Genomic DNA, 27,560 nt, shown 5'->3' with positions numbered 1-27,560 from the left:
ATAGCTGGAATATTGCTGAATGAGGTGTAAAACTAAACTCACTCACTCACCAATCAAGCAATCACATTGGTATGAATGATAATGGCTTTGAGTGAGGGAGTATGGTTTTATGCAGTGGTTAGCAATATTTCAGTAATAACATGGTATGGAGCACCAGAAATGGACTTCACACATTGTACACATGTGTGGAATCCAGCCTGGTTCTTCATTGTGACGAACAAACACCCTAACCACTAGACTACCCCACCGTCCAATTAGGGCTTTTGAAGCCTGAGAGATCTCGTCTGATGTAATCAAAATTGCGACAGCGAATGCCCTACTTTGAAAAAAAAAAAAAACACACAAAAATCACTAAGCTTAACACTGTCACGTATTGCATCAAGAAATCCAATAAGGTTGCCCAAGCTTTAGTCCCTATGACCATCTGCAGTCTTGTCACAAGTGAAAGAGTTTAGTTTTATGCCACACTCGGCAATATTCCAGTTATATGGTGGTGGTCTGTAAATAATCAAGCCTGGACCAGACAGTGAAGTGATCAACAGCATGAGCATTGATGTATGAAAGTGGGAACCTATTACATGTTTCAACCAAGTCAGGGAGACAACCAAATCCTATTAGTCGCCTCTTCATGGTTTACTGAAGATCAACATGGTCCCCCAGTCATATGCATCCCTGAACTCCACAAAACAAACAAGTGAAACATGCATGTCATATTTTAATCCAGTCTGTGGGGGTAACCTGTACATCATACAAAGCATGATGGCATCATAACATTGTAACTGTACAAAACATACAAATATATCAGCCATAAACAGCACACAGTGGGACTGCACGGGTTATTGTGTTGTGTGCCTTGCTGGAGACCAACGGGACATTCATGAATAAACGCTGATGCAACAACTGAGAATTGTGTTTGCAAGACTGTGCCATTTGGTTGAGTTTGTATATATAAACAAAGCTGACGTGGAAAGTGTGTCTCATGGGTGGCTTACACTGTATTCAAACTGGCCTTGGCTCAGGCATATCGATAACAGTACTAGTGGTCCGATGTGCAAATACACACTCAGGCAGGCCATCACAGGAGAGTCCTTCAATCAACAATACAAGGAGTTGTGATGCACAGAGTAGAGTTAACATCCATGTTTGATTGCCAATCATCACAACCATTGGTGTGTTCAGGGCCTGCTCAAGAAGTTTGAAAAGAAAACAATTGGTCAAATGTAGAATTGAGACAAAATGAGAGTTCGTAAGCCAACTTTGGGACATGTGGTCACCACACACTGAGTTTATGTATTCTTACTCTGGAATCAATACAATGTGCCAGTGTAATGAAAAGCCCAAATACACAGGTTGTAACTTACAGTGACACCATCAACCATAGCAACCCAGTGACAAGTGTCAGAGTGACAACTTACTAAACCAACCCAGTCACAAGTGTCAGTGACAACTTACTAAAACAAGCAGGTCACAAGTGTCGGTGATGCGTCAAAACAACCAGGTCACAAGTGTTGGTGTGACAACTCATCAAAACAACCAGATCATAAGTGTCCGAGTGATAACTCACGAAAACAACCAGGTCATAAGTGTTGGTGTCACAACTCACCAAGACAGCCAGGTCATTACTGCCAGGATTCGTTGACACAATGAAACCACGAAGTCTCACCTGTCAAGGTACGCCTAATAAACACAAAATAAGCCAGGTCCAGATCAGTCTCTGCTCTGCCATTTTTGCCAAGATGCCCAGAATTGGTTGATACTGTGACATGCATGTTCATGTGAATAAACAAGTTCATGCACACATATCTGATACTCTGGGAAACTGGTTAATAAGATGACAACCTCATCTGAACAATGAAATGTAGAAGTTCTATAATACATTATATAAATGTCAATAGAATTTTGTCAGTTTTCAGATACGTCAGTTCCATTAACACAACAAATCACAACTGCCTTCATTCTGAAATGCATGCATTGTCAATGTGGTGCTGCAAAAATGTGCAAATTATACAAAAAAAAAAGAACCTATGAGGTGTCTTCAGACATTACAGAAATTAAAACTATAATTATGCAAAAAATATGAGGTAAAGTAAGTATTATATCACAACCTAAGTCCTTAAATAAAGCAGCCCCCAGGTTAGGGTGTCTAAGAAAAGGTAGAGGGTAACTGCCACAGAATCATGAGAACAGATAGCATCAGTTTATGACAAGCTTACATGTCTTTGAATCAAAGATAAAAAAGGCTTATATGATAACAATTTGAGCATAAAAATGATGATCTCCTACCGGGGCCATCATAGTGCTAAAATAATTTTTTGAGTATATTTTAAATATTTATTTTTGACATTTTTCACAAAATACTTCTAAAAGTGAAGTCACAAAACATTCTGAATTTATTCGATATCTTTATTACCATCATATACTTTGTACTACTTTGCAGTTTCATTTGATTTGGTCTTGCTGCCTCCATCATGTAAGAGATAGTGACACGTGGGAGGTGTTTCTGTCCTGAAGCTGCAGATACACACAACAATCATGCTAATAAAAACACGGAAGCTATAACTAAATCTGTACACAATCAAATAATGCTAACATATAGTCACAGATTTTGACTCGAAAAGTATGACTATCGGATTGATATATATGCATACTCACAAAAACTGCATTCATTGTGTGTCAAAAAAATTACTATCCTTGATATTACACCATTAAGAAAAAAGATTTTAAATATATGTATGATTAAGATAAATCTGTCCATTTACCAAATGTTTTGATATGTTTTCAGACAACTGTTGTGTCCAATTTTATTCATAGGGAAATGTCTTAAAATGATTTGGGGACAGACATACAAGTTTGACTCATTCTGAACAATCATTGTCCCAGTGTTGAAAAAAAGCTCTGACTGCTACATATTCACTAACAGCAAAATGTTTAGGCGTGAAACAGTATATCACAAAATTAGAAGAAGAGAGACATTTTGCCTTTGGTTCAGTATACTGTAATGCACACAAAAACTTTGGTATTGTCAGTTTTCATACCGTCATTTCATTAACTTTTTAAAACCTTCTCTAAAATGTCTAGAAATGGAATCATATTGTCAAAATCTATGTGTTTCTTGGCTTGATGGCAGCTGTTTTCCCAATAGTAAGTTCTGATGTACCAGGCTGCAATGGATCGAACCAAAGGCCTTCTACCGCAATATGTGGTAAGATCATACTGTTTCACCTCTGAACATGTTATTTGGTATAATATACAATGTAATCATTTTCACTCATAATGTTTACTGTAAAGCTATGTAAATAACAAAATGCCAGTTACCATGGTTACTGACTTTCAATGTTCTTGACATCTAGCACTATGACACTAATTCAACAATAACAAGAGCACTAGACATTAACTTCTGCCATTTTCCTAGGTCCACAGTGTTATAAACTGGAATCACAGCCTTACACATACAGAAAATCAATTCATCATGACTACTGACAAACTGATGCTAGCTTGTGGATTATACTTTGGTCTCAACGGGTGCTACCCAGATGTGTGTCACTAAATCTGCTCTGTTCTATCCTGTCTGATGTTAATACCAGAGAAGGTACACTATATTTAGAGCAATGCATGTGTAAAACAAAGAACTAGTATGTGTCTAATTGCATTTATAGCATTAACCGAATATACACATCTATATAACAGGAAATGAGTAACTGAGGAAGCTGACCTTTTTACAAAACCATGAACATCTTCCCCTGTTTTGTCTTTTAAACAGTGGTCATTGTGAGAAGGCAATGGGGCCATACAAGCCTCTCTGCACTTTCTATGGCACCAGTGAGGTACAATGAACCTATTCTGATATTCACTCTGTTAGAATAGAATATGGCTATGGTTACAAAGATATGATGATGTGGTTACTGGAGTTGGGAAACAACCTTTTGATTAAGTGGGGTTGGGGGATTTTCTTGATTTCAGGAATGTGGAAGAGCATTAAGTATTACACATGCTCAGTTTACAAATAACCTTAACTAAAACTAATGAGCTGTCTCTTTCAGACATGAAATGTTCATGGTTAACTTCTCTAACGAGCAACTCTCATGATATTCTTCCGACTTCTAAATGTACACCAAACATGTCTAGAAACCTGAATAAAGTATGTAAGAACAGAGAACAATATATATCTTTCAACATGGGGGGCATGGTAATATTTCTTAAAATGGCTTCTCCCTCACAGTAAGTAGTAGATACCAGTTCAGCAGCAGAATAGGATTAAGAATTAACCATGAAGAACCTGCTTCTTGCTCTACACAAAAGTGTTTGAATTCATGACAAAATTCCAAGGGTTCAGTCCATGTTAACAAGGGCAGTTCTAGATGGTCCTTACACAGAAATACTACAGCCCCAGTTTATTACAGGCCTTCGCTTCTTAGACTTATTGCATAGCAAGCAACATGCAAAAACTGAGAACACTTCCCGGAAGCAGCATTTGTAACACACATGAAACATTCAAGCTGGAGGTTTCATACCCAATATACACTTCCATTCTTGGAAATACAGTCAACAGGTAGCATGTAAGAGTAATTCTTAACGATCTAGTTCTCTCATCTGTTTTAACAGCTGCTATTAACTGCACAAATCTTGATGTATTGTCAAGCAACTTCACTCAGTCACTGTTTTCAGACACACCCTTGCAAGCTGTCACCTCCTCACAGTATATGCAGCACTGACAATATGATGTAACATACGCTGTGTGTAAGGTAGTTCAAGAGATTAATTACAGGTATGTTTTAACATCTAATTAGATACAGCTGTAAATCTTCACCGAGTTACTGATGAGTTAACCAGTTTTTGAACATGCTGCTTTACCATTCATCACCAGCCTTCCCTAGTTGTTTCTCGAAATAAACTTAAGTCTGAGTTTTTACTTAAGTTCAAGTTTTTGCTCAAATTTGAGAAAAGGCAGGAACATGCACTTTCCAGAATGAATGGAAATCGGTATCAAATTCAAACTTAGTAGACAATCTGAGTTTGGTGGACAGATTTCTTTAGTTGTTTGGACTTGTTTGTTTAAAAAAATGCAGTTGAGTTAAAAATTCAGCTGCTTCAAATTGTCAAACTCAGTGTGAGATTTGAGTGAAAACTTACGTTTGTTTCGAGAAATTGGGGCCTGGTCAATCTGAGAGACAGACTTGATAAGCATCCAGTTGGGATTTCATGACAATCGGATGATGCTCATGGATTGTCATTCAGCCACTCACATCTCCACAAAGAGCACCAACAAATACAGTAAGGTTATTGCTGGGAGTGAGCGAGGATGTGATGTGTAGTAAATGTAACAATCACCACTAGATTTACAGTGAGAATTTTACATAAACTGCTGAAAACATGTAGGGGATCAACTAACACCTGTATATTACAGGTAAATTTGGTATAGCATGACAGATTACCTATATTATATGGTGCTTCCTGTAGTCCTTTACTTGTTTTAGCATTGTATGATCATGAGACAATAGATAATGAGGTACCATCACCAAACCATTTCACATTAGTCAAGTGATACTGAATACCTGTAATTTTTTGTAATATTTTATACATCAACTGGAAGATAAAAGGAGACTGTACATTATTCTTTGTACAGGTCATTTCACTGGGAAATGAGTTCAAGTTTCCATCAGTTTCAGCTGCTAGGTTGCTGACTTTAACAAACAAAACAAAGGTAGGTACCAGTTTGAACCAGCACAGACCAAGTGACAAGCACAACAATGGAGCCTAAATCAAACCAGACCAAATCCCTCTGTCTGTTGAATGGCAGTGAGAAGCTTTGTTCGGAGGATGTCTTTCTGTGTGTATTTAGGCAGGTCAAGGAGGTTGAAGCAAGTGTGAGCAGCAGGCAGGTAATTGTCCCCTCCCCCGGTAGGCTGGATCACCATCTGTCAAAACACATGTACCAGTTAATGTAAACATAAGCCATTAAAACAATTCACTCACCTGTTCTGTTTTTTCTTGTTTCTTGTCTTACCTTCACTCAGCAGTATAAAAGCTATGTGATGGCAATTCTGAGCTTGGACAACACGATCCAATGATTGAACAATGCTGTCCAAGTCACGGAGCCTGTGTCACCTAGTACATCTGGTCACCCAACAATGACCTGCTTGGGATGTTTGGTGCTTTATCAAGTAACAGGTAGACAGCCTGTTTGTCTGGCTACTACAATCATCAGAGACAGCAACACTGTGTAGGAACTGATGGTGTGGAGGGTTGAATGTCGATGAGTCTTGCAAGACGGAAATTTAGGAAGGACAAGCAATATTTTGTTGTTGACTTTCATGAACAGTTAAGTAACACTGTAGCAGCATTTTGTTGTGGACAAATGAAAATACAGTTTAGATTCTTTTACAGGCAACCTAGGCACTGACATTGTTTGAGATGAAAATGTTGCATTTTTTCCCAAGTAAATTAACAGAATGAATGTTGTGTATAAACACCAACTGCAAATGTTTTCCTTATCGACACTGGGGTGATGAGGTAGCCCAGTGGCTTAAGTGTTTGCTTGCTATCTGAAAACTTGTTTACGATTCCCCTCACGGGTACAGTGAGTACAGCCTATGTCCCCACGTTCTGGCATCTCAAATAGTGATACTGCTGGAACATTGATAGAAGCAGCATAAATTCCTTCTCTTTCTACCTGTTTTCAGCAAGTCAAGTTTGAATTGAGCCAGTATGTGACACTGTGACCTAGCTTACACTTGTCATATTTGTACACATGTATTATGTACAGAATTAACATCACTAACATTCACAGACTCACCTTTACATATTTCATACCAAATATTGGAATCCTGTCACTGCCAGTGAGGAACACTGAAGATAAAAGCACAAAAATGACCGTCAGTGATCAAATTTGTTTGCTCATGAGTGAGAAAGGCAATTCCCTATCCTACCACACTGTTGTTTGCACAAAATCATATATAAAGTATACAGCTTCAGTTGTAATGTAATGCAATTATTGAAACTACGAACTGTAAAGTGTCCTATCAACAATCCCTCTAGCACTATCAAATGGCGAGGAGTTGCCAAACTTTGATGGTTTGAAGTAGTATGGTATAGTATGAAAACATACACTGTAATGGTCTACTCACATAGGAACTTCTTCTTGTCTTCCATCTCCATCTCATGAAACACCTCCCAGAAGAACTTGATGGTCGGGTGATAGCGATGGTACTCTCCCTTGTATTCTGTGTTCTGTAGTATGAACATGGTCAGACAATCATGAAACTGACTGATCATTTGAAAAAGTGAGTGAGTTTAACATCACGTTTAGCAACATTCCAGCAATATCACAGTGGGGACATCAGAAATGGGCTTCACACGATGTACCCATGTGGGGAATCGAACTCTGGTCAAGTCAAGTGTAATGAGCAAACACTTTAACCACTTGAGTACCCCACAGCCCCTTGACTGATCATGAGTCACATCTGGTCTTCGGCTATTCATTCTTGTTTGAAGAGGTTACTAACATTATCAAGTAGGCAAACTCTCTAATTTCAGTAATGCATGTCACCATATCTCAACTGTGTAAGTTAAAGCTCATGTAAATAAATCACTGGATTGTCTGGTGCAGTGACGATTAATTGCAGATCACCATCATAAAGCTTGGATAGTGCTGATTTCAACACTAAACAAACAAGACAAAACTATCTGTGAACAGAACCAGCCTCTGACATAGCTTATTAATCTTGAGTTGAGAGTAAAAGTCAAGAATAATGTATCTGATTATTTTATATATGTATACATGTATATACAATTTAACAAAAATGTTATTTTTTGAATAAAATTGATATTTTATACTTATCCTGACTCATGCTTATTATGCTTATCTCCTCCCTCTGTGATAAGATACTGGAATACTTGAAATCCCTTGAAGTTCCCTTCTAATGAAAGCAGACATACAATACACTCACACATTGGTGGGGGTATCACATTCCCGCCGATACGGTCACATGACCAGCGATGCTTGCTACTCTCTCTGAATCTCATAAGCACGACATGAGAATGATAATGAATTCAGCGTGCCTAGGAGGGGTGGTTGGGAGGGCTGGATTAATTTTATTCAGAAAATTACATATTTTTCCTTATACTGACTCATGCTTATGCTTACAGAATCCAACAGAAACGGTGGTGGGTCTGGCCATGCTGGATTCTGTTGACTACCATATAAGCACCTTCAGTACTACCCCACTTTTTCTGGAATTACAACAGCGATAGTTGGGTCCTGTTCTTCCAATACTCTTGAAGCATTTGTTGACTGGAATGTGATGATATGTAGGTCAGCTAGCATCCAGCTTGTGTCTAACTATATGTCAAGATTTTCAATCAAGACCAGTCACGACCCTTCCTCATGTAAAAGCATCTTCATTAGTACAAGGTCATATTCACTCATGCTAGCCTATTCAAGATGTGCGCATTGACTCTCAACCATTATACTCTGCAGAGTGTCTGCTGAAACTCAGAGCCTTTGTGGAACCTTCAGTTGTGCAACAACAAAGAGGCCCAAACTGGTGAATGTCATCGACGTCCTTCGTGGCAATGTCCTGTAGTTAGTGACTGTATTTGATTACCAAAAGCAGCCCTCCATTATAGTTGATAATGAGCAGTTTCCATGTAGAGTGAGTGTCGATGCCAAGGCTCTCACTTTGTATGAATTGGAGGCCTGCGGAGGCTCGAGTCTTGCTGCTTTTTGGTATAACAGCTCTCATCCAAACTGAGATAGTTTTGCAGGATACTTCCATAGGTGTCTCAGTAGTTGTGTCCTTGTCTTAGTACACTGGAGATATATTTTCAACGCTCTGACTAGGCATAATGATAAATCAAGAGTATCATGTGGCCTGAGGACTGAAGATAATGCCGGGATGTGGAATTTTCTGTCTGGTTGTCCAGGCAGTTGATTTTTAGTGATAAAACCCCACCTCAGTCCTAGATGTACATTCTCTGATGTCCAATTTAGTGACTGGTAGACTTCGCTTGTGAGGTGTTGTAGTACGACATTTAATCTGCATTGTTGGTCTTCCAGCTTGAAAAAGCATAGAAAGGTGAGTAGTTCTGGTACTTCAGCTTGATCTCCAGTAGGAATCATTTAGAATTGGTGAGTCTGTAGAAGTAGGTCTTGAGATAAGAGTGAAAGGAAGAATGGTCTTGACAGAGTCTAATTTCAATGGGTAGGCTATTCCAGGCAGTAGGAGCAAATGGCCAAATGGCCAGATCATTTGGTCCGTACATGAGGGACAACAAGGAGTCATTTGTTATCTGATCTGAGAGATTTAGTGTGGCAGGTTGATATCAATGAGAATGGATAGATAGTTTGGCACCATTCCAGAGAGACATTTAAAAGTAAGCCTACATAGTTTATAGGTGATTCTGCATTCAATTGGAAACCAGTGCAGTGATCTCAAAACAGGAGATATGATGTGATCAGATTTTGGAGTCAGTGACACAATTCTAGCAGCAGTGTTTCGGACATGTTGTAGCCTGGAGATCTGAGATTTTGTTGCATCAGTCAGGAGACTGTTTCAGTAGTCATGTGTACTCATCACCAGAGACAGGACACGGATGGCAGCTGAGTCCTTAGTTAAGTATTTCCGAATGCTGCTAATATTTCTCAAATGACAGAAACATCTTTTGATCAGCCTGATTATGTGATCATCAAATGAAAGCTCTGGATCAAAAATCACACCAAGATTCTTAACAGTGTCAGACACTGGAATCTGGGAACTGTTGCATTCAGATTTGGACACTGAGCATTGAGATCAACATGTATGTGTTCCGATCAGAAGGCATTCTCTCTTGTCATCACTCAGCTTCAACATGATTTCATCAAATGAGAACAAGTCTATGTCGATGAAAAATCGCGTCCAAAACACAAGAAAATTTATATATTTTACATAAAGACAATAACAACTACAATCCAAAAAATGAACACGACATAATTGTTAAAATCTAAATATTTTAGATATTTAAATACTTACCTTACCATAGGTCTATAGCATATTACATCAAGCTTCGCTTATGAGATCTGACAGAGTTGAATGCTATTCAATCTTGAATGGCTACCTCGCAATCTAAGACTGTCATGATACGGAAGTATCTGGATCTCCCCACTGCGCATACGCGCAGATTCCATGAGAAACTTCACTTTTACTTTTAGGTCCAAAGAGTCTGTAGTGGGGAGGAGCATCCAGCGTTGGGAGGGACTAACCGCCCTAAGGTAAGGCAAGTATTTAAATGTTCAGATTTTAACAAATTTTTTACTTACCTTACCGTAGGTCTATAGCATATGGATGCAACAGAGAGGACATTGGTGTTGGACTTAACATCCCACATATGCCTTGGGGCAGCCGGACCACTACTGATTCACTGCACACCAGTCTGCCACAACAATCCCTTGTGAAGGTCCACTGGAACCAGAATCAGAGTGGCAGGTCACGAACTAATCACCGGCAGGGTACGGTACATCATCTCACGTAAGTACAAGACCCCCATAGACCAAGGTAAGTAAGATCGTACTTAAAGGGCGGAAGGATGATTGAGTTGCTGTGCAACCACCAATGGTCCGAAAGACTGCAGCCCCTCAATATCTTCCACCGCCAAGTCCCGCAAGTAATGGCTGGCAAATACTGTAGAGGACCGCCAAAAACATCACGCCATAATGTCAGGAACTGTACAATTTCTATGCAGGGCCAAAGTCAAGACTAACGCTTGAATCTCGTGTGGGTTGTTCGAAGATGGGTGTGGAAGATTCTGTGCGTCATAAGCCGCCAGGATGGTCTGCCTCAACCATAAGGCTAATTTGAGTTCCGGGTGACTTCCCCTTTAGTAGTTATGGAAAAAGGCAGGAACAACCTTTTCCTAGTTCCCTGACAAGGAGAGGACTTTTTGATATATAATCTAAGGGCCTGGACCTGACAAAATAACTGCTCTTCTCGATCCTCTGGTCCGATGATGGCAGTAGGAGGACGGATGGTGAATAACCTGTCTGGTTGACCTGGCAGCTGGTTCTTCACTAGGAAATTCCAGAGGAGGCCAAAGTGAACAGCCCCATATCTGGTCTGTTCAAACCGGACCATAGTCACATCAAGCGCGTGAATTTCGCTAACTCTCGCCGATGTAGCTAGTGCCAGCAGAAACACCATCTTCCTTGTAAAGCTGTCAAACGATGCCCTGTTCAGCAGCTCTTAGGGGCGACCTCTCAAGTGCTGTGGCACAACGTTTAAGTCCCACGTCGGCGGCCGGAACTTAACCTTTTGGTCCTCCAACTTGAACGCCTTCAACATAGCAAGAAGTTTGGGGATCTTCGAGACCTTCCTACCTCCTCTGACAGCTAACACTGAATTTAACGCTAACAGGTAAGTACCAATAGTACTGCCCCTGAGCTTCCTTGAGCACAGCAAATAACGTAAAAACTCCGCCAGGAACTGGGGTGACCCTAGCGCCCAGGCAATGATCTTCACCACTAGAGATGAGTACCCCTTGGCCCTCAAAGTCCTTTGCAAATGGTCCAGACGCATAGATGAAACCGCACCGGGTAAAGGTGCAGTGTTCGACTGTGGGGATGACGCAGCAACCACGTCCTTGCTGGCCACCAGGGGGCGGCCAAAAGCGTCTGTCTGTATGTACAGGAGGAGGTAACGGTCACAACATCAGGTGCCCTCTGCGCGTTAAGTCCTGAAGAAATCGACTGATAGGCGTTGTGATTACAAACCTCAGAAACTTCCTGTGAGCTGGGTAGATGGGGATGTGCAGGTAAGCATCCTGTATGTCGAGACTGCACAGCCACTTTACCGGGACCAACATGAGGAGCAGCTGTTCCAGAGATACCATCTTGAAGTGAGGAGGCTCAATCAAGTAACGATCATTGAACGCTGCCATGTTGTGAATCATGTGTAGCTTGTCGGAGTCCTTCTTGGGAATGAGCCCTGGATACACCCCTGGATACACCCATGACACCAGCTGGGATGTCAACGGTGGAGGCTGTATGACCGGTAGCTTATAGCCCTTCTCTAGGATTCTGGTAATGTAAGGATCTTCGAGGATGGACCAGTTCCTCCAAAAGATGCCCAGTCTCCCGCCTACCGGTGTAGGGAAAACTGGCACAGCTGGGGACGGGAGGTCACGACCGCGACCTCTGGTAGTGGCGGGTTTAACAGATTCCTTCCTTGGGACGTAGTGCTTCTTCCCTCTACCGCATGTACTCGCTCTGTCACGAAAGGCAGACGATAGGGCCTCTAAAGAAAAGGGAGTTCTTATAAGACGCTGCTTGAAGATAGTCTTCTAATGGCCTTATCCAACACCGCCCCAGAGTCCGCAAAGTTCAGACTATGCACCAGAATTTATAGTCCTGCTTCTTCTTCTTCTGAAAATAAATAGCTACCACACATGTCTAGACAAGACGATGCTTGAAGTAAAAGTGAAATTTCTCATGGAGTCTGCGCGCAGATCCAGATACTTCCGTACAATGACAGTCGTTGATTGCAAGGTAGCCATTCAAGATTGAATAGCAATTCAACTCTGTCAGATCTCCTACTAAGCGAAGCTTGAGGTAATATGCTATAGACCTATGGTAAGGACCGAAATTAAAGCAAAAACTTATTGCTATATCAGGACCGAGTGGGAAGCATGGCCAGTCGTGTGACCTTACTGGTGGGAAAGGGAGACACCCGAAGCGTGAGTGTATTGTACATATGGTTCCATTGGAAAGGAACTTCAAGGATTTCAAATGTTCCACTATCTTTGCACAGAGGGAGGAGACAAGCTTAATTAGCATTAGGATAAGGAGAAATCAACAATGTTTTCTCAGAGCGCACACATTGGCAAATCAGCTTTGATTAAGGGAAGCAGACTAGACTCTGGGGTCATATTTCATATCTGCATTTTATAACACTCTTGATGCATGACTATAATTCAAGTCACCTTTTCCAGTTCCATGAAATCATAATTCTCGTTGCCCACAACCATTGCCTGCAGTTCTTGAGGATGAAACAGCTCCTGAAGAAGAATGTGGGAGTTTTATCTGTCATCACTATTCATATGATCCATTATCTCTATTCTCTTGATCCATCATCACCATTCATGATCCACCATCACCATTCACCCTATTTATCATCACCATTCATGATCTACCCTCACCATTCACCTTATTTATCATCACTGTTCATGATCCATCATCACCATTCACCCGATTTAGCAGCACCATTCATGATCCAACATCACCAACCATTCACCGGACTTATCATCAAAGTCTGAATTTTGAATAATCTGATGTGTCATTAATTTAACATTACAGTGAACATACACAATTGTTTCCTCATGAACTCATTGATCTGCTGACCTACTTGTAACCACAAATGTGCAAAGCCTGTTGCACAAGATAAAAGCATGGTACACCCAGTGAGTTAACAATGAGTTCCTAATCTTGAGTTGTGGTAGTCTGTTATAAATCAATACCGTCTACATAATCCATGCTACCTCACAATCAAATCATGAATGCACCCCTCAAGGCTCCATGCAGTACATCTTCTAATGAACAGGGAAATCAGATGAATACAGAAACCATGGGTGTGCTCAATACCAAGCAAATAAATCAGAACAACTGCAATTAGAAGCAGCAAGAATTGTAACAGGTTTGCCGAAATATACTCATCGTGAACATCTGTATTATGAAACTGGTTGGGAATCTTTAGCAGAGCGTAGGAGAAAGTGAAAACTTTGTCTTTTTCACAAAATACAGCATAATATGGCACCATTGTACCTTAATGATCTTGCTCCTGGGAAGGTAGCCTCTAAAAGTAACCATAATCTTCGTAACTCTGACGATGTCTCGCTTACCTTCTCACGATTAAAGTTTTCGTATAATTCATATTTTCCATCCACAATTAGAATGTGGAATGAATTTCCAGTTGAAGTTAGAAGCAGCTTGTCACTGAATTCTTTTAAATCAAATATTGCTGTAACACAAAACACAGCTCCCCAATACTTTGATTTTGGGCCGAGAATCACTAATAATCACCTTACAAAACTACGTTACATGTGTAGTCAAATTAATTACGATCTATTCCATGCTGGTATAATAGATAATCCAAAATGTTCTTGTGGATATGTTTGTGACTGTCAACTATATACTCAACAGAGATCTACCATGATGGCTCATTTACTCAGAGTTACCAATGTAAATATATATTCTGAGTTACTGCTATGTGGCAACGCAGATCTGACTGATGATGCCAATCAAAACGTATCTAAAATTGTTCAAACATATATTTGTCAATCAAAAAGATTTTCTTAATTATTGCAGTTGCCCCAGTCTTTCTCATCTTTCTGTTCTTGACTGTCCGCCTTGCATAATAAATGTAAATAATATTATGTAAATACTACAGAGGTGTTCAAAGTTGTATAACTTGTACCCAATCCATTTCTCATGAATAAAATATGTTTAAAACAAAAAGAAAAAAAGAAGTAGCCTAATGATGATACGCAATTTCATGTCAAACAAACAGGGATTTTCTTCAGTGCCTACTGGTGCACATTTTGTTAAAATCATTGTTGTAACAAATTTTGTTAAAGGAAGATTACAGTGATAATTTTTTACTTGCAAATCCTTGCCTGACAACATAGCCCAACTAATACCATTCATATGTGTGTGCGTGCGTGCGTGCGTGCGTGCGTGCGTGCGTGCGTGCTTGCGTGCGTGCGTGCATGTGTCAGTGTCTGGTATTAAATAATTTGTGCCACAGGGATGATAAAATATCCATTCAAAGACAATTTGAGTACAGGGATGTACCAGTATTTGGTAAGTTTGAATTTTGAGTTCAAATCACCCCTTTGGTAGTCTCATAGATAGATACACATTACTATCAAAGTCTAAGACAGTCTTTTCAATCTTAGAATTCAGTAGAAAGGAAATGAAACAGGCAACATCAGCTTCTTGACTTCTAAGTAATGCCTTTGGATACTACTTTTTGTGTATATGTTGACAAACATCAGAGTACGTACCAGGACATTACCACCACAGACTTTAAGGAATCCACTGCTGAAGGCATCAAACTGGCTCTCCACAGACTTGTTGAACAGGAAGTCGATGTACAGATCCACATACTCTTTCCTAGTAGAAAGAAGGTAGATTTAAGTATCCACCGATACATCAAATTATTTGGGACTCGACTGTATTTATTCAACATTCTAAACATCAAGTCACTCTGTGCAACGGGGACTCTGCCTTTCTCGGATTGCTGTATAAACCAGACTATGGTCCTGATGTAATCCTCCTTGTTGTCATAATGAAAAAACTCTCTATCTCAGGCTCTCACTATTTCGGATTTCAGACCTAAGTGTCAGCCCGAAAAGGTAGTTGAAAAAAACATTGCTTTATAGTCCAAAATGAACAGGAAGTATGCTTGGTCAATAAACCTTGAAAAAAAACCCCTGTTGATTGGTTTGTGTATTTTGTTTGGGTAACTGACATATGTATTTAACTGTGAAATAAGTGATCTAAATTCATATTTAACTCATCAGAAATGTTAAAGTAAAATATCATCTGGTAAATATGTCATATCTCCAAACTCTTGACCAGTGAATAATTCGAACCTTTAATATTCCTGCAATGTTATAGCAACTTTTACATATTTAAGTTTGGACCAGGCAATTCAGTGACTGATATCATGAACATCAATCCACATCATACACTGAAGTGACATCAAACAAGTCATGGAACCAGACCCAGTAGCAGTACCAAGGAGGATTCCTACTTGGAGCACAGCCCTGCCAACTACAGGCCACATTATCTCATATCATTGTGCTCATCCCAAATAAGACATATGTTGCAAAACAGAAGACTGTGTTCATATCATCATGTACAGTTTTACTGAATGATTGCACAGTTAGGGACCATTCATTATTTATAATGAGTGAGTGAGTTTAGTTTTATACTGCATTTAGCAATAGTCCAGCGGCGGCGGTCTGTAAATAATTGAGTCTGGACCAGACAATCTAGTGATAAACAGCATGAGCATCAATCTGCGCAAATGTCAACCAATGACATGTGTCAGCCAAGTCAGTGAGCCTGACCACCCGATCCTGTTAGTTGCCTCTTAGAACAAGCAGAGTCACCACCTTTTAGGGCAAGCATGCATTGCTGAAGGCCTATTCTACACCAGAACTTCAAGGGTCTCATTATTTAGCTAGAGGGAAGATGATGATCCTTATGAAGGAGCATGTACAAAATGACACTCCCACACTACCCCTACCCTACACACAAAAAGGAACACTCCCCAACATCTGCATGAAATGCAAAAATCAGCTGATCCATCTCTAGTATATGTGAACCAAACTGGTAGTTCTCTATCTCCGCTCTGAAAGTTATCATTACCTCCCATAGCCATAAATAATGAATGGTCCCATAGAATAAAAATGTCATATCTGACAGATCAGAAGCCATGATAGTATAAGCAAATTTATCAGTCAGTGATAATGTCAGAAATTGAATTGAAAGATGACCCTTATTCCCATTCCCTTTTAAAACGAACTCTACCTGTTGTCTTTGTTGACACATTTTTTGCTGCCGTTTTCGCACAGTTCCAGGGTCTTCACCTCTCCAAACACCTCCAGCGTGATCTGCAGAACAGTCCACAAGTGAATAAATTTGGTATACTGCCATGTGGAATTTCTTGAAGTTGATCACTGCTTTCAAATCAATTGTTAGAGGAAGGTGACACAAAACGGGATAATCTGGGAATCGATTTCATTGAGAGCACATACTGTCAGTCACAGGGGCACAAGTGTGTAAGGTGAACTGATACACCTCAGGCTATAAACTCAACTTAACTCAACACAACTTTCATATTACTCTTGCTGTTACATCACATGAATGAGGGAGTGGGTTTAGTTTCACGCCACACTCAGCAATATTCCAGATTGTATGGCGGTGGTCCGTAAATAATCAAGACTGGACCAGACAATCCAGTGATCAACAGCATAAGCATCAATGTGCAAAACTGGGAACCGATGAGATGTGTCAACCAAGTCAGTGAGTCTGACCACCTGATCCTGATAGTCGTCCCTTATGACAACCATAGTTGCCTTTTATGGGTTGCTAGAGGACTATTCTATCCCATATCTTGACGGGTCTACAGCATATAAATAATGTATATATATGACATGCACCAAATTAACACCCTAGGGCATGCTCAAAGCTGTACATTATCAATGGATCAGTATGCAATTAACTTTTATTCTTAACTCTTTGGGGAGTAAACCTGAGCAGTTTAGTGATGGTGAAAGGTTAACACTGACATTAAAACCCCATCCTACCTGGTACCCTTTCACTGATAGGTGAGCAATATTTTCAAACTAAGTAACTTGCATAAGAACACACCACATGTATACTCGGACCTTGTTATATCACAACAACACAACTTTACAAAACTATCAGTGCAGTTGTCATTGACTAAATTAGCTTTAATCCATCGGGAACAAAAGACCTAATATAAAGAACTAAATGCTGTATCAGGATCAGGTCCATACAATAAATGATCAATGCTATGTATACAACAGTATTTTAGTCCTATATATTTCATGGCACACCCAGCATAACATCAAACAATCCGGTCTCCCATAAAAATACATACCCACTGTGACCATCTGAACCTGTAGTAGAATGTTGTAAACATTAGCACTAATGCAGTGAGATGAGATAAAGTGATACATAATCAGATTGCTCCATCGAAGCCAATAGTGAACTGACCATGTTAAATTGCTACACCTATTGTAGATATGTATTCAGTTGTGTGATATTCTACATACTCACCTCAAAGGTAAGGCCAAACACTTCCTCCACATCATTTCCCTCATGCTCCAACAAATGCTGCAAGCTCCTGCAGTACACAAACACACCGGTACTCCACATGATGATGCACCCTCGGCATGTTAGATATAGTTATTACTCGCCCATTGGAGATACTGTAGTGTAATATAGTGTAATATCGCTTGGCGTATGACGTCAAAATGCTTCAAAGTTGTGACGTCACAATGCTAATGCCGATGTCACAATTTTACTAGCCCTTGCTTGACTCATGGAAAGCTGAGAGTCCTCACACTGTAGGGAATTTCTGTCAATTTATGTTGGCAAGTAATAAACAGAATACTAAACTCGCTTCTGTGAAATATCATTTTTGCTAAACTCAATAAAGATTTAATATCAAACTCGTTTTCGCTCATTTGATAACAAATAATTAACTCGTTTAACAAAAATGGTATTACATGGAAGGTCGTTTAGTATCCTCTATTTACACAATCATACTTCATGAACTTACTGACAAATCTGACATGTCAGACAACACAACACAATCATACTGAACATAGCTGTGGACCCTTGACACGACATACAACACTGTCAAACTTCACATGGTGATGGACCCTTGGCATGTCAGATATAACAACGATATTCTACATACCGATAAAACCCCTGACAGCACTGGTTTGTCAGCATTACAAAACTGTGATGCTAGAATATCTACTCACCTCCCTACAGTAGGCAGAAGTTGTTTCATGTCGTCTATTGTCGGTACTCTGAAACAAATTTTCACTGATCAAAGACTTAGTGTCTTTAGGGGTGATGTGTCCTAATAGAACTGGGTCTCCCTTTGTCAAACAATACCTGCATAAACCTGCACAGAGACTGATTTTCTCCATTTTGAGCAACATAGTTTCCAAAATGCCTACAAAAAGCTTTTAGTTTAGAATAAACTCCTCAAAAGTTTGTCAATACAATACTGACAGAGTTTTATTTGCAATTTTCCAAAAGGGTGAATCACACTCTCTTCAAAGTGCAAGGCTGCCATGAGACTGATACAGCATAAGCCTGTTGTCAGGTTACCGTTTCAGTAGTTTCTTATACAGAGCTTGTGGGAAGTGTAGATCAATGATGGTGAAGTTGTAGATAGCCAGTCCACAGAGGATGCCGATTAGATGGAACATGGAATTGTCCTCAAATGTCTGCAACAGTGGAGCCAAGATGGATGACGACAGTGGTGTTGATGATGATGATGATGATGATGATTATTATTCTTTTTATTTTAAAGAAATAACTTTGTGCAAGTGTTCAAACTGCTTCAAAGAAAAACAGCATATTTGACAACACTTACTTTATTGACATTAAATATTTAATAATAACACTTGCTCTCTGAAATCAATAATAACAAATATTGTATATATCATAACTTTATTTCACCAGTTATCTCTGATGGAGATCATCTACGACATAACTTTCATATCAATAAATACTTATATTTCTTCTGATCGACACTAAATTTGTCAGTTGCCAGTCCTAATTTACTTATAATTATGACCAATAACAACCTCCAAAAATTTGCCCTCACATCAGTGAGTGGAAAGAAAAAAGCAAAATGCTATTCATATGTCACATTTTGTATATCCAGAAGTTACTGATTTTATGTCAGGCCATACCTGTGGGTTAAACCACTGCATGTGGGATTCTTCATGGTAGCGGAACATCCCATACTTGGGGTCGAGAACCTCTCTCAGCAACAGCAAGAAGAACTCCTGGGGACACAGACAGACAAACATCATACAGGGTTACATTGTGAGGACTTAGACATTAGACAGGGATACACTGGGGGACAAGGATGTCAGACAGGGATACATTCGGGGACACAGACCCCAGACAGGGTTACAGTGTAGGGATACAAACAGATATCACTGTTAAAATGGGACCGAGGGTCATATCAGACAGGGTTACATTGTTGTGACACAGAAAGTGCTACAATGGGAAACAAATAGATATAAGACTAGGTTACACTGTAGGAATACAGAAATGGATACAATGAGACAAGATTACTCTGAGACACAAATATACATGATGGGTTTCACAGACAGTGTCACACTTATACACAGACACACATCATGCAGGGTTACAATCATGGAAACACGGACAGTGTCACGTGTATACACAGACACACATCAGACAGTGTCACACTTATACACAGACACACATTAGACAGGGTTATATCATGGGAACATAGACAGTGTCACACTTATACACAGACACACATCAGACAGGGTTACATCATGGGAACACAGACAGTGTCTCACTTATACACAGACACACATCAGACAGGGTTACATTATGGAAAACACAGACACAAACCAATCCTGATTAATTTGCAACTGCCCACACTCGAATGAAGATTTTATGGATATCAACTTCTTTATATGAGAACACAACGTTTCGGAGTTAATGCTTACTCCTTCATTACAACGTTTCGGAGTTAATGCTTACTCCTTCATTATTAAGATAATGCTTAATCTTCATTCTTATGCATTTCACTTCTAAATGCCCTTCAAAGACTTGCCCACACTCATTTTGTACAAATCAACCTTACAGATTTTGTATGCCAATCTTTAATTAACAACTCTGCAATTACAGCTTGTAATAATTTAGTAAGTATTCAATACAATATTTTGATTGATTACTAATACCTATATAAGATGCTTGTAAAATTATTGTTAAATATTTTCACAAATGTGATTATATATTAATAAATAGACAATAAATAGCATGCAACTACACTTCATACTGTCTCATTCAAGACAGCCTTCTCATAAACCAGTTAATTTGACAAAGATATGCACAGGTCAACCAAAACAGAATGCATCTTTCCCCAGAAACTTAACAAATAGTCAAATATCTCACATGCAAAATACCTCTCAAAAATATTATTCATGAAAATATGTCATGCAAGCTCAGACCCACAAGGTTTTCACTAAAGCCATGCACCTACGTATCCTGACGGCTAATTTTAAGTTAACAGTATGATGACTATATTAATACAAATGTCTGGACACGGCACCACTGAAAATGCATAAAGGGTACAAAAGGCTTTACTTAGACTCACAAACATGGCGGTCAAATATTAGGTTTAAGGGCCCCATGAAGTAACAGTGTAGAGTACTGTACTTTTGACAGTTTCTCTAGAGCCTGGAATGAATCACTGATCACATGGACTGAATGATAAATGATAGCACCTTACTGCTATGAGGGAAACAAACAAACACTTAGTTAATTCACAGATGTGTTGTGAATAACACTTGTGACCCTCTGAATGCGGAGAATTTTCTTCTGCATCCATTCTCTACATTTGTGTGTTCTGGACACATATTTGTGTTGCGTAACAAACTGGTACAATTTCTTAATTAGTAGCAACAGTGCTAGACTGATGAAGATTTATGAAGATGCTTTGGATAATTCCTTGTCTATCACTATTAGAATTTAGATTCTATGACACCTGACATCCAACAAGATTATGGAACAAAACATGGGCAAATTGTATTGTTCCCTGACTTGATGACATCCCTAAAATTGTTTAGTTCGAATTAAATGTCATCAATTACTCTATGATTACATGTATAAATATAACCAACATTATCGATAGCATTGTCATAACCAACTGCCAGGCAAGATATCACAAGTAAATGATGAGGGAAAACGTCAAACATGCTTGAAACAAACAACAGTTAAACAACAATCCACAGATCCATCGGCTAGTATCTTCGGTTCAAAAATAGTGGATTGTCAGTGTCTTTTCTAAACAAGATCACTGTATATTCCTTTATTATCACGAGAAGACTAATCAGCATTGCTTCTCTGAAACTGATGGATCAGTAGAACACAATTAGCCATGGATGTTCAAACCAAGGTTATCGAGACAGTGAAGTTGCCCTCCCAGGATATGAACAGCATGTAGCAATGTCCAGTAAAAATAATTGACATGCTAAATACACCACGTTGAATCGCACCTTACGAACACCGCCCTCATCAACTGCCTCCTCGCCGAGGAACACCACCTGCAACAGTTGCAGATAATACTGGACAGTCAGTCACGTAAACTAAAAAAAGACGGAATATATTTACCTTCTTCAATCCACCGGCATCTATTGCCTCTTCACCCATAAACAAAATCTGAAATGTAGGACTTGGTAATCATCTGTGTACATAAGAGGTTTGAGGTATTACCAGTATAGTATGAAATACTCAAATACATCACGAAGGATGTACTGCAGTATGTTTTGAAAATAACAGTACATTGCGTCTTTCAAACGCATGTATATTTTTATATTGTTGGCAAAGTTTACAGAAATGATGCCATTATGATATAAAGAAACAAGCAAACTCTTACTGTGATTGAAAATGCAAAACTATATATAAGCAGCAAGTTTCTATTAAGAATGCAGTATGAGCATAGCAGCATAGCAACATCAGGCAATTACAAAACTGTGAAAAATGTGCTAGAAAAGGTGGGTTCCTTAAATTCTGATTCATAAAATACTACAGCTAAAGATGGCTGTTCAGCACATTGTTTTACATATTGTAATGAACAGTATTATGATAGTACACACACTTGATACAATACAACATGACTCTGTATGTTCAACCATTTGTTGCAGTATTCCAGATATATTAAAGGAAGGGAAGACCAGAAATTTCAACAGGTAGAAGATTTTACACACATCAAATGCTGGGATGAGAATGGGTATAGTGAAAATAAAGAGGAAAAAGGGCTCTTTGGAGTTGTGTTAATTGAAACAACATAACATATATCATGAATGAGACAAGTGCCATCAAATACACAAAATTTGTGGATTTGCAGAATTCTCATCCCTGCAAATGAGAGACTATTTGTAACTGGTTATCAGTCAAATTGAAAACCGTGTTATTACAATTGTTATATTTGTTACTGGTTTTAGTGTATGAATACACAATGCCTTTAGAAAATGGACAAATGTAACACAGATTTGAACCCACGCTCTCAGAGTCAGGCTAAATTGTCTTCACAGAATCTGAGAGTGTGGGCTGGAATCCCAGATTTGACTCAACCCAACGAAAGAAGTAGAATCTGTACTTACTGAGAAAGTGTAATCCCAAATATAAGATATGTAACCTGGTTCTAGTATAGATGGAGATTTTTGTCAAATGACTAAAACTCTGGTGAAAAATATCACATGCTGTCATGGTCAGACTAGAATCAGTCAACTGTGGCAGTGAGTTAAGCTTTTCTATTTGAACAATAATTAAAACTGTCTGATCATGCCAGTTGTCATCACTGAAGATGTTTTGGGATGGGAGTGTTTCTAGAAGGTTGGCATTAAGTAAGAGCTTGTGACCAAACTTTCTGATATACATGCAATTGTCTCGCTCATGTTCATAAATGACTGATTCTTCAGTGTCTTGCATTGGTCTTACTTTAAGGGGTTTCTTTAAGTCAGCACTTGTGTACTTAATGAGCTGTTGAAGAGTGTCCTGCACCAAATTTTCACGGGTAACAAATAAGACAAGACATGGGTTCACTGGGTCAATAGGCAGGAAGAGACTTGAGAAATTCCTCTGAGCAACTTCATCTATTGCAGTCTGCAAAATAACATTTCACACATTAACAAAAGAATAAAGACCTCAAAAGCATCAGACAATATTTGAACACCCACAGCACATTTATATTAAAGTGTTTGTGTCTTGTTTGATTCTGCAATATATTCTGTGAGTGAGTGAGTGAGTGAGTGAGTGAGTGAGTGAGTGAGTGAGTGAGTGAGCGAGCGAGTGAGTTTAGTTTTGCGCCGCACTCAGCAATATTCCTGCTAACATGGTGATAGTCTGTAAATAATCGAGTCTGGACCAGACAATCCACTGATCAACAACATGAGCATCAACCTGCATAAATGGGAACTGATGACATGTGTCCACCAAGTCAGTGAGGCTGACCACCTAATCCCATTAGTCGCCAAACATAGTTGCCTTTTATGGCAAGCATGGGTTGCTGAAGATCTATTCTACCGCGGACCTTCACAGGTATCTGCAATATTCTGATACAAAATCCCCTTACAGAATCAAACAAGCAATGCATGACTGTTCTCCAAACCAAAACCATGAAGATATTGGGCTACATTTCTGCGATACACCAACCAAAACACTGACTAGAACACTGTGTAGGTTGATACACAATCCCCAGGCCAAACATTTTAATCACCTAAATACTCATTGTCGTCAACTCTAATAACAAGCCATAGTGACCCTAGCCTCTGCCCTACTCTGTACAAACAGGACTTACAGATGATACTTACCCGGAACACACTTGTAATTAACATATATCTCAAACATGTCATAAGACACTACTTTTATCTATCACAGGCTTTAAAGTTTCTATATTTACAGAATGTGATTTTGGCATCCCTTTCAGGTGACTATTACAAATGTGCAAGCTACAGTAACACTGTGGCAACATACCTGCATCTGCATCATAGCATCAGTCTGCAGGAGCATACTTTTGGCAGCCGCATCAAACAGGAATGGGTAGTTACAGAAGTGAAGACCCTACACGAAACAGATGGTGACATAAACATGAGAAATTGTCAATAGAAAATACATATACATGGTAACAGGAAGTTTAAATGAAACAAACTTCTTTTGATAACCCAATAAAAACAAATCTCCACAATGTCCCCACCTGCTGCCTCAGTCTTGAGTTTTGCTGGACCCAGCTCACATAGTCTGCTTTGATGTTGATTTTGTCCTTGAGTTCCCCTACATAAAACTTGTGATAGGGAATAATCTGCCCATTCTGTTCATTGACCACATTCAGTTTCTTTAAGATCTCCAGTGACACATACAGGCCCTTGCCTCGCTTTTCACTCTGAAACAAAAACACCACAATTGTATACAGAAAAGTGTTTTGTGTTAACCTGTGACCAGTGGAGTCTGGCCATGTGGGACAATGAAAGTTTCAGAATAGAATTATCTGACAGCTTTTCGTGAATATATAAAGGACATCTTGGTCATGTCACATTACATCTGTGACTACTTTTCTCGCACTGTAGCAACTAGGCGAATATTATCCTCACAGTCTCTATTATAGAGACTGCTATAGAGTCTATAGCTATAATCACGGCTTTTCATAATAACGTCATGTGTGAAGCCCATTTTCTGGTGTCCCCCGCCGTGATATAGCTGGAATATTGCTAAAAGCGGCGTAAAACCAAACTCACTCACTCACTCACTCACTCATAATAATGTCATTGTATTTATACATCTATCTCTAAACAGGAACACATTTTCATCATACCTCATGTGGGTTTGTAGTGTCTGGCAGTTGGAGGATATACTGGACACACTGTTTATACACCTGAAATACAAACACTATATCATACAAGATGTATGATTCCCAGGCAGTGAAATTGACAGAATGATGTGCCATTTGAGATTGACATCAAAAGATCCAAAAAAACACTTTTGAACAGCTGGACTGGCCATTGGTGTTATATGTCTATTATAACAAGAAGGCAAAGTCATCAACATCCCCTGCAATGGCAAAATAGTTTTCATGAATATGTCTACTAGCTATGATGATGTCAAATGTTTTGGCAAAGTCAAAGGAGAGCATTGAAAATATTTTATTCAGGATTCGAAAACTACCAAATGTGCACGACCAGACCATTCCTTGTGCCAAGATTGGTGAAGAAATATTGAAAGGTTTTACAATTCTGCTATGAAAAAGAACACTACCACCAAAATCAGTCAAAGTCAAAGTTGTTGCCATGGAAACGCAGAAATATTTTTAGTCATAATTGTGAAAAGTTTTAAAGTTTTCCACAGGAAAAGAGCCAGTCTAAGTAAACTTAGTCTCAGCGTATTTCGTTACACTCCACCACTGAGTCTAACAAAACCTAGTAGAAGGTCGCATCAGGTAACCTTTGAGTGACCAATGACCGTCCAATCAAACGCAAGACAATTAAATAGATTTAACCAATCAGACAACAGCTACTATTTAGGGATCGGAGGGACTTTCAAAATATTCAGGTCACTGACACAGATCTCTCCACAAACAAAAATCTGCATATAACACAGTTATTGGACCTACAGTATCTATGCTTTGGGGTTTCTGTTGACATGGTTACCATTAGCTAATATTTCCATAAGATAACATCCTTGAATATTGCCAAAAACACTATTTTCAGTGACTTTTTACAAACTAACGCATATAAATTGAAAAGGAGCCCAAGGGGGACCAGGGAGACCTGTGAAATTCTAGACTTGCTTAATTTAAGGCCTGTGCTTGGAAGTAGGGAAAATAATGTGGTTCAGGGTCTGTGAGACAGACTACACAGGGCATAGCAGGCTGAGTCAGGAAGGCAGAGTGAGATAAAGCAGTGTGGTTGACCTGTACATTCCTCAGCCCTGATCTAGGTCACACATGCAATATAAAACCCACTCTTGGATGAATTCAGTCAAAAAGCTGACATGGAATAAAACTTTCCAATACAAATAATTTGTCCATTTTCACACTGCTGTATGGTCTTTGTAGAGTTAGTCAATAAATATGCACAATGAGTATGACATGTAATTCCACCAATACAGTCATGCAATCATATTGATTTCAAAATAATAAGGACTCACTGTCTTGGAACTGCTAAATCCATCCATATATGAGAAACATGTGCACACAGATGAAGCAAGTGGTGATATCACACTTGTAAATAAGATCTTCTGTCCTTAAAGTATTTCCACAGACAGTCACAGGCATGGTATCCACAAATATCACTGACAAGTTATTCAAATTCTTAATAACTGATCATCATATTTTGCCATTGTCTGGGTACAGATTATCTACAATTTGGCGTTTACATGACATAAACAATTATGTTATTAACTGGGGCATCCTGTATTATGTATTATTGACAGAGCACATCCATGTGTATTATGATAACAAGAAGAGCCCTCAAGATATTTTCACTCATTTTGTAGAGGAATGAACATCGTCATTTGCCCTTTTCTGTCTATACTTTTTTGGCCTTCCCCCTTTACTTTGGTTTTTAAACTGTACACATACCCAACAGTCATTGTCACATTGCTTCACCTCCCACACATTTTCAAATTTATCTCCTTTGATGGTATCCTGCATTTTCCTTTGTTTATGAGTGAATGTCCTGTTGTAACAGGTCGCACAGAAAAACTGAGGGTGGAAGCTATTGTCAGACAACACATCAATCCCATAGACATGATACAGTCTGTCTGAGTACTTCTTACATGGCCTAGCAGCTCTCATTTTACCAAATGGTGTAAGTCTCCCAGCACATATCCGGCACAGTAATTCCAATCTTTTAAAGTGATTTTCACATATTTCCTCCATTTGGAATACAAATTCCGACAGAAATAACACATAAAAGCTGTGCCCTAAACATCCATGTGTTTCCTGTTGTCTCCCACAGTTATTCCCCAGCAGTGTAGACGTTATCAGCCCATGAATGACAGGACTGTAATGGCCATGGGTGCCTGACAAGAACCTGGTGGTGTCAAAGGTTAACCTTGGAATTTAAAAGTAGAATATACTTGTGTCTTGCAATAAATGTCCATTAACCCTTTGACTACACATTTTGATGATTAGCTTATATGAAACATCAAATGTTGTTATTTTTCTGAATATAAATTCTTCAGCAAAGACATGTTAGCATCAGGAAAGTGTACACCC

At 39.1% G+C, this 27,560-nt stretch overlaps 1 protein-coding gene across 2 annotated transcripts in view; it reads right to left on the bottom strand.

The window, feature by feature from the left end:
- Positions 1-702: 702 nt before the first annotated feature.
- Positions 703-27,560, bottom strand: part of LOC137284957 (probable E3 ubiquitin-protein ligase HERC4) — a 60,482-nt gene continuing 33,624 nt past the window's right edge. The window contains exons 15-29 of one of the 2 annotated variants that reach the window (XM_067817041.1): positions 25,158-25,217; positions 24,543-24,728; positions 24,323-24,409; positions 23,288-23,452; positions 21,959-22,006; positions 19,495-19,590; positions 18,905-19,023; positions 18,550-18,597; positions 17,837-17,903; positions 16,562-16,644; positions 15,028-15,136; positions 12,949-13,023; positions 7,125-7,227; positions 6,794-6,846; positions 703-5,915 (exon numbers count right to left, since the gene is read on the bottom strand). In XM_067817041.1, coding sequence (XP_067673142.1) covers positions 5,760-5,915; positions 6,794-6,846; positions 7,125-7,227; positions 12,949-13,023; positions 15,028-15,136; positions 16,562-16,644; positions 17,837-17,903; positions 18,550-18,597; positions 18,905-19,023; positions 19,495-19,590; positions 21,959-22,006; positions 23,288-23,452; positions 24,323-24,409; positions 24,543-24,728; positions 25,158-25,217 — 1,455 coding nt within the window. In that variant the 3' untranslated portion in view covers positions 703-5,759. Of the gene's footprint in view, positions 5,916-6,793; positions 6,847-7,124; positions 7,228-12,948; positions 13,024-15,027; positions 15,137-16,561; positions 16,645-17,836; positions 17,904-18,549; positions 18,598-18,904; positions 19,024-19,494; positions 19,591-21,843; positions 21,892-21,958; positions 22,007-23,287; positions 23,453-24,322; positions 24,410-24,542; positions 24,729-25,157; positions 25,218-27,560 lie in introns of both variants that reach the window. The other variant, XM_067817040.1, reaches the window with a different exon arrangement.

The sequence above is a fragment of the Haliotis asinina genome, chromosome 5 (assembly GCF_037392515.1).
Source record: "Haliotis asinina isolate JCU_RB_2024 chromosome 5, JCU_Hal_asi_v2, whole genome shotgun sequence".
NCBI classification, from domain to species: domain Eukaryota; kingdom Metazoa; phylum Mollusca; class Gastropoda; order Lepetellida; family Haliotidae; genus Haliotis; species Haliotis asinina.
Note: the sequence above shows the minus strand (reverse complement) of the source record. Positions and strands in the feature narration are given on the sequence as shown.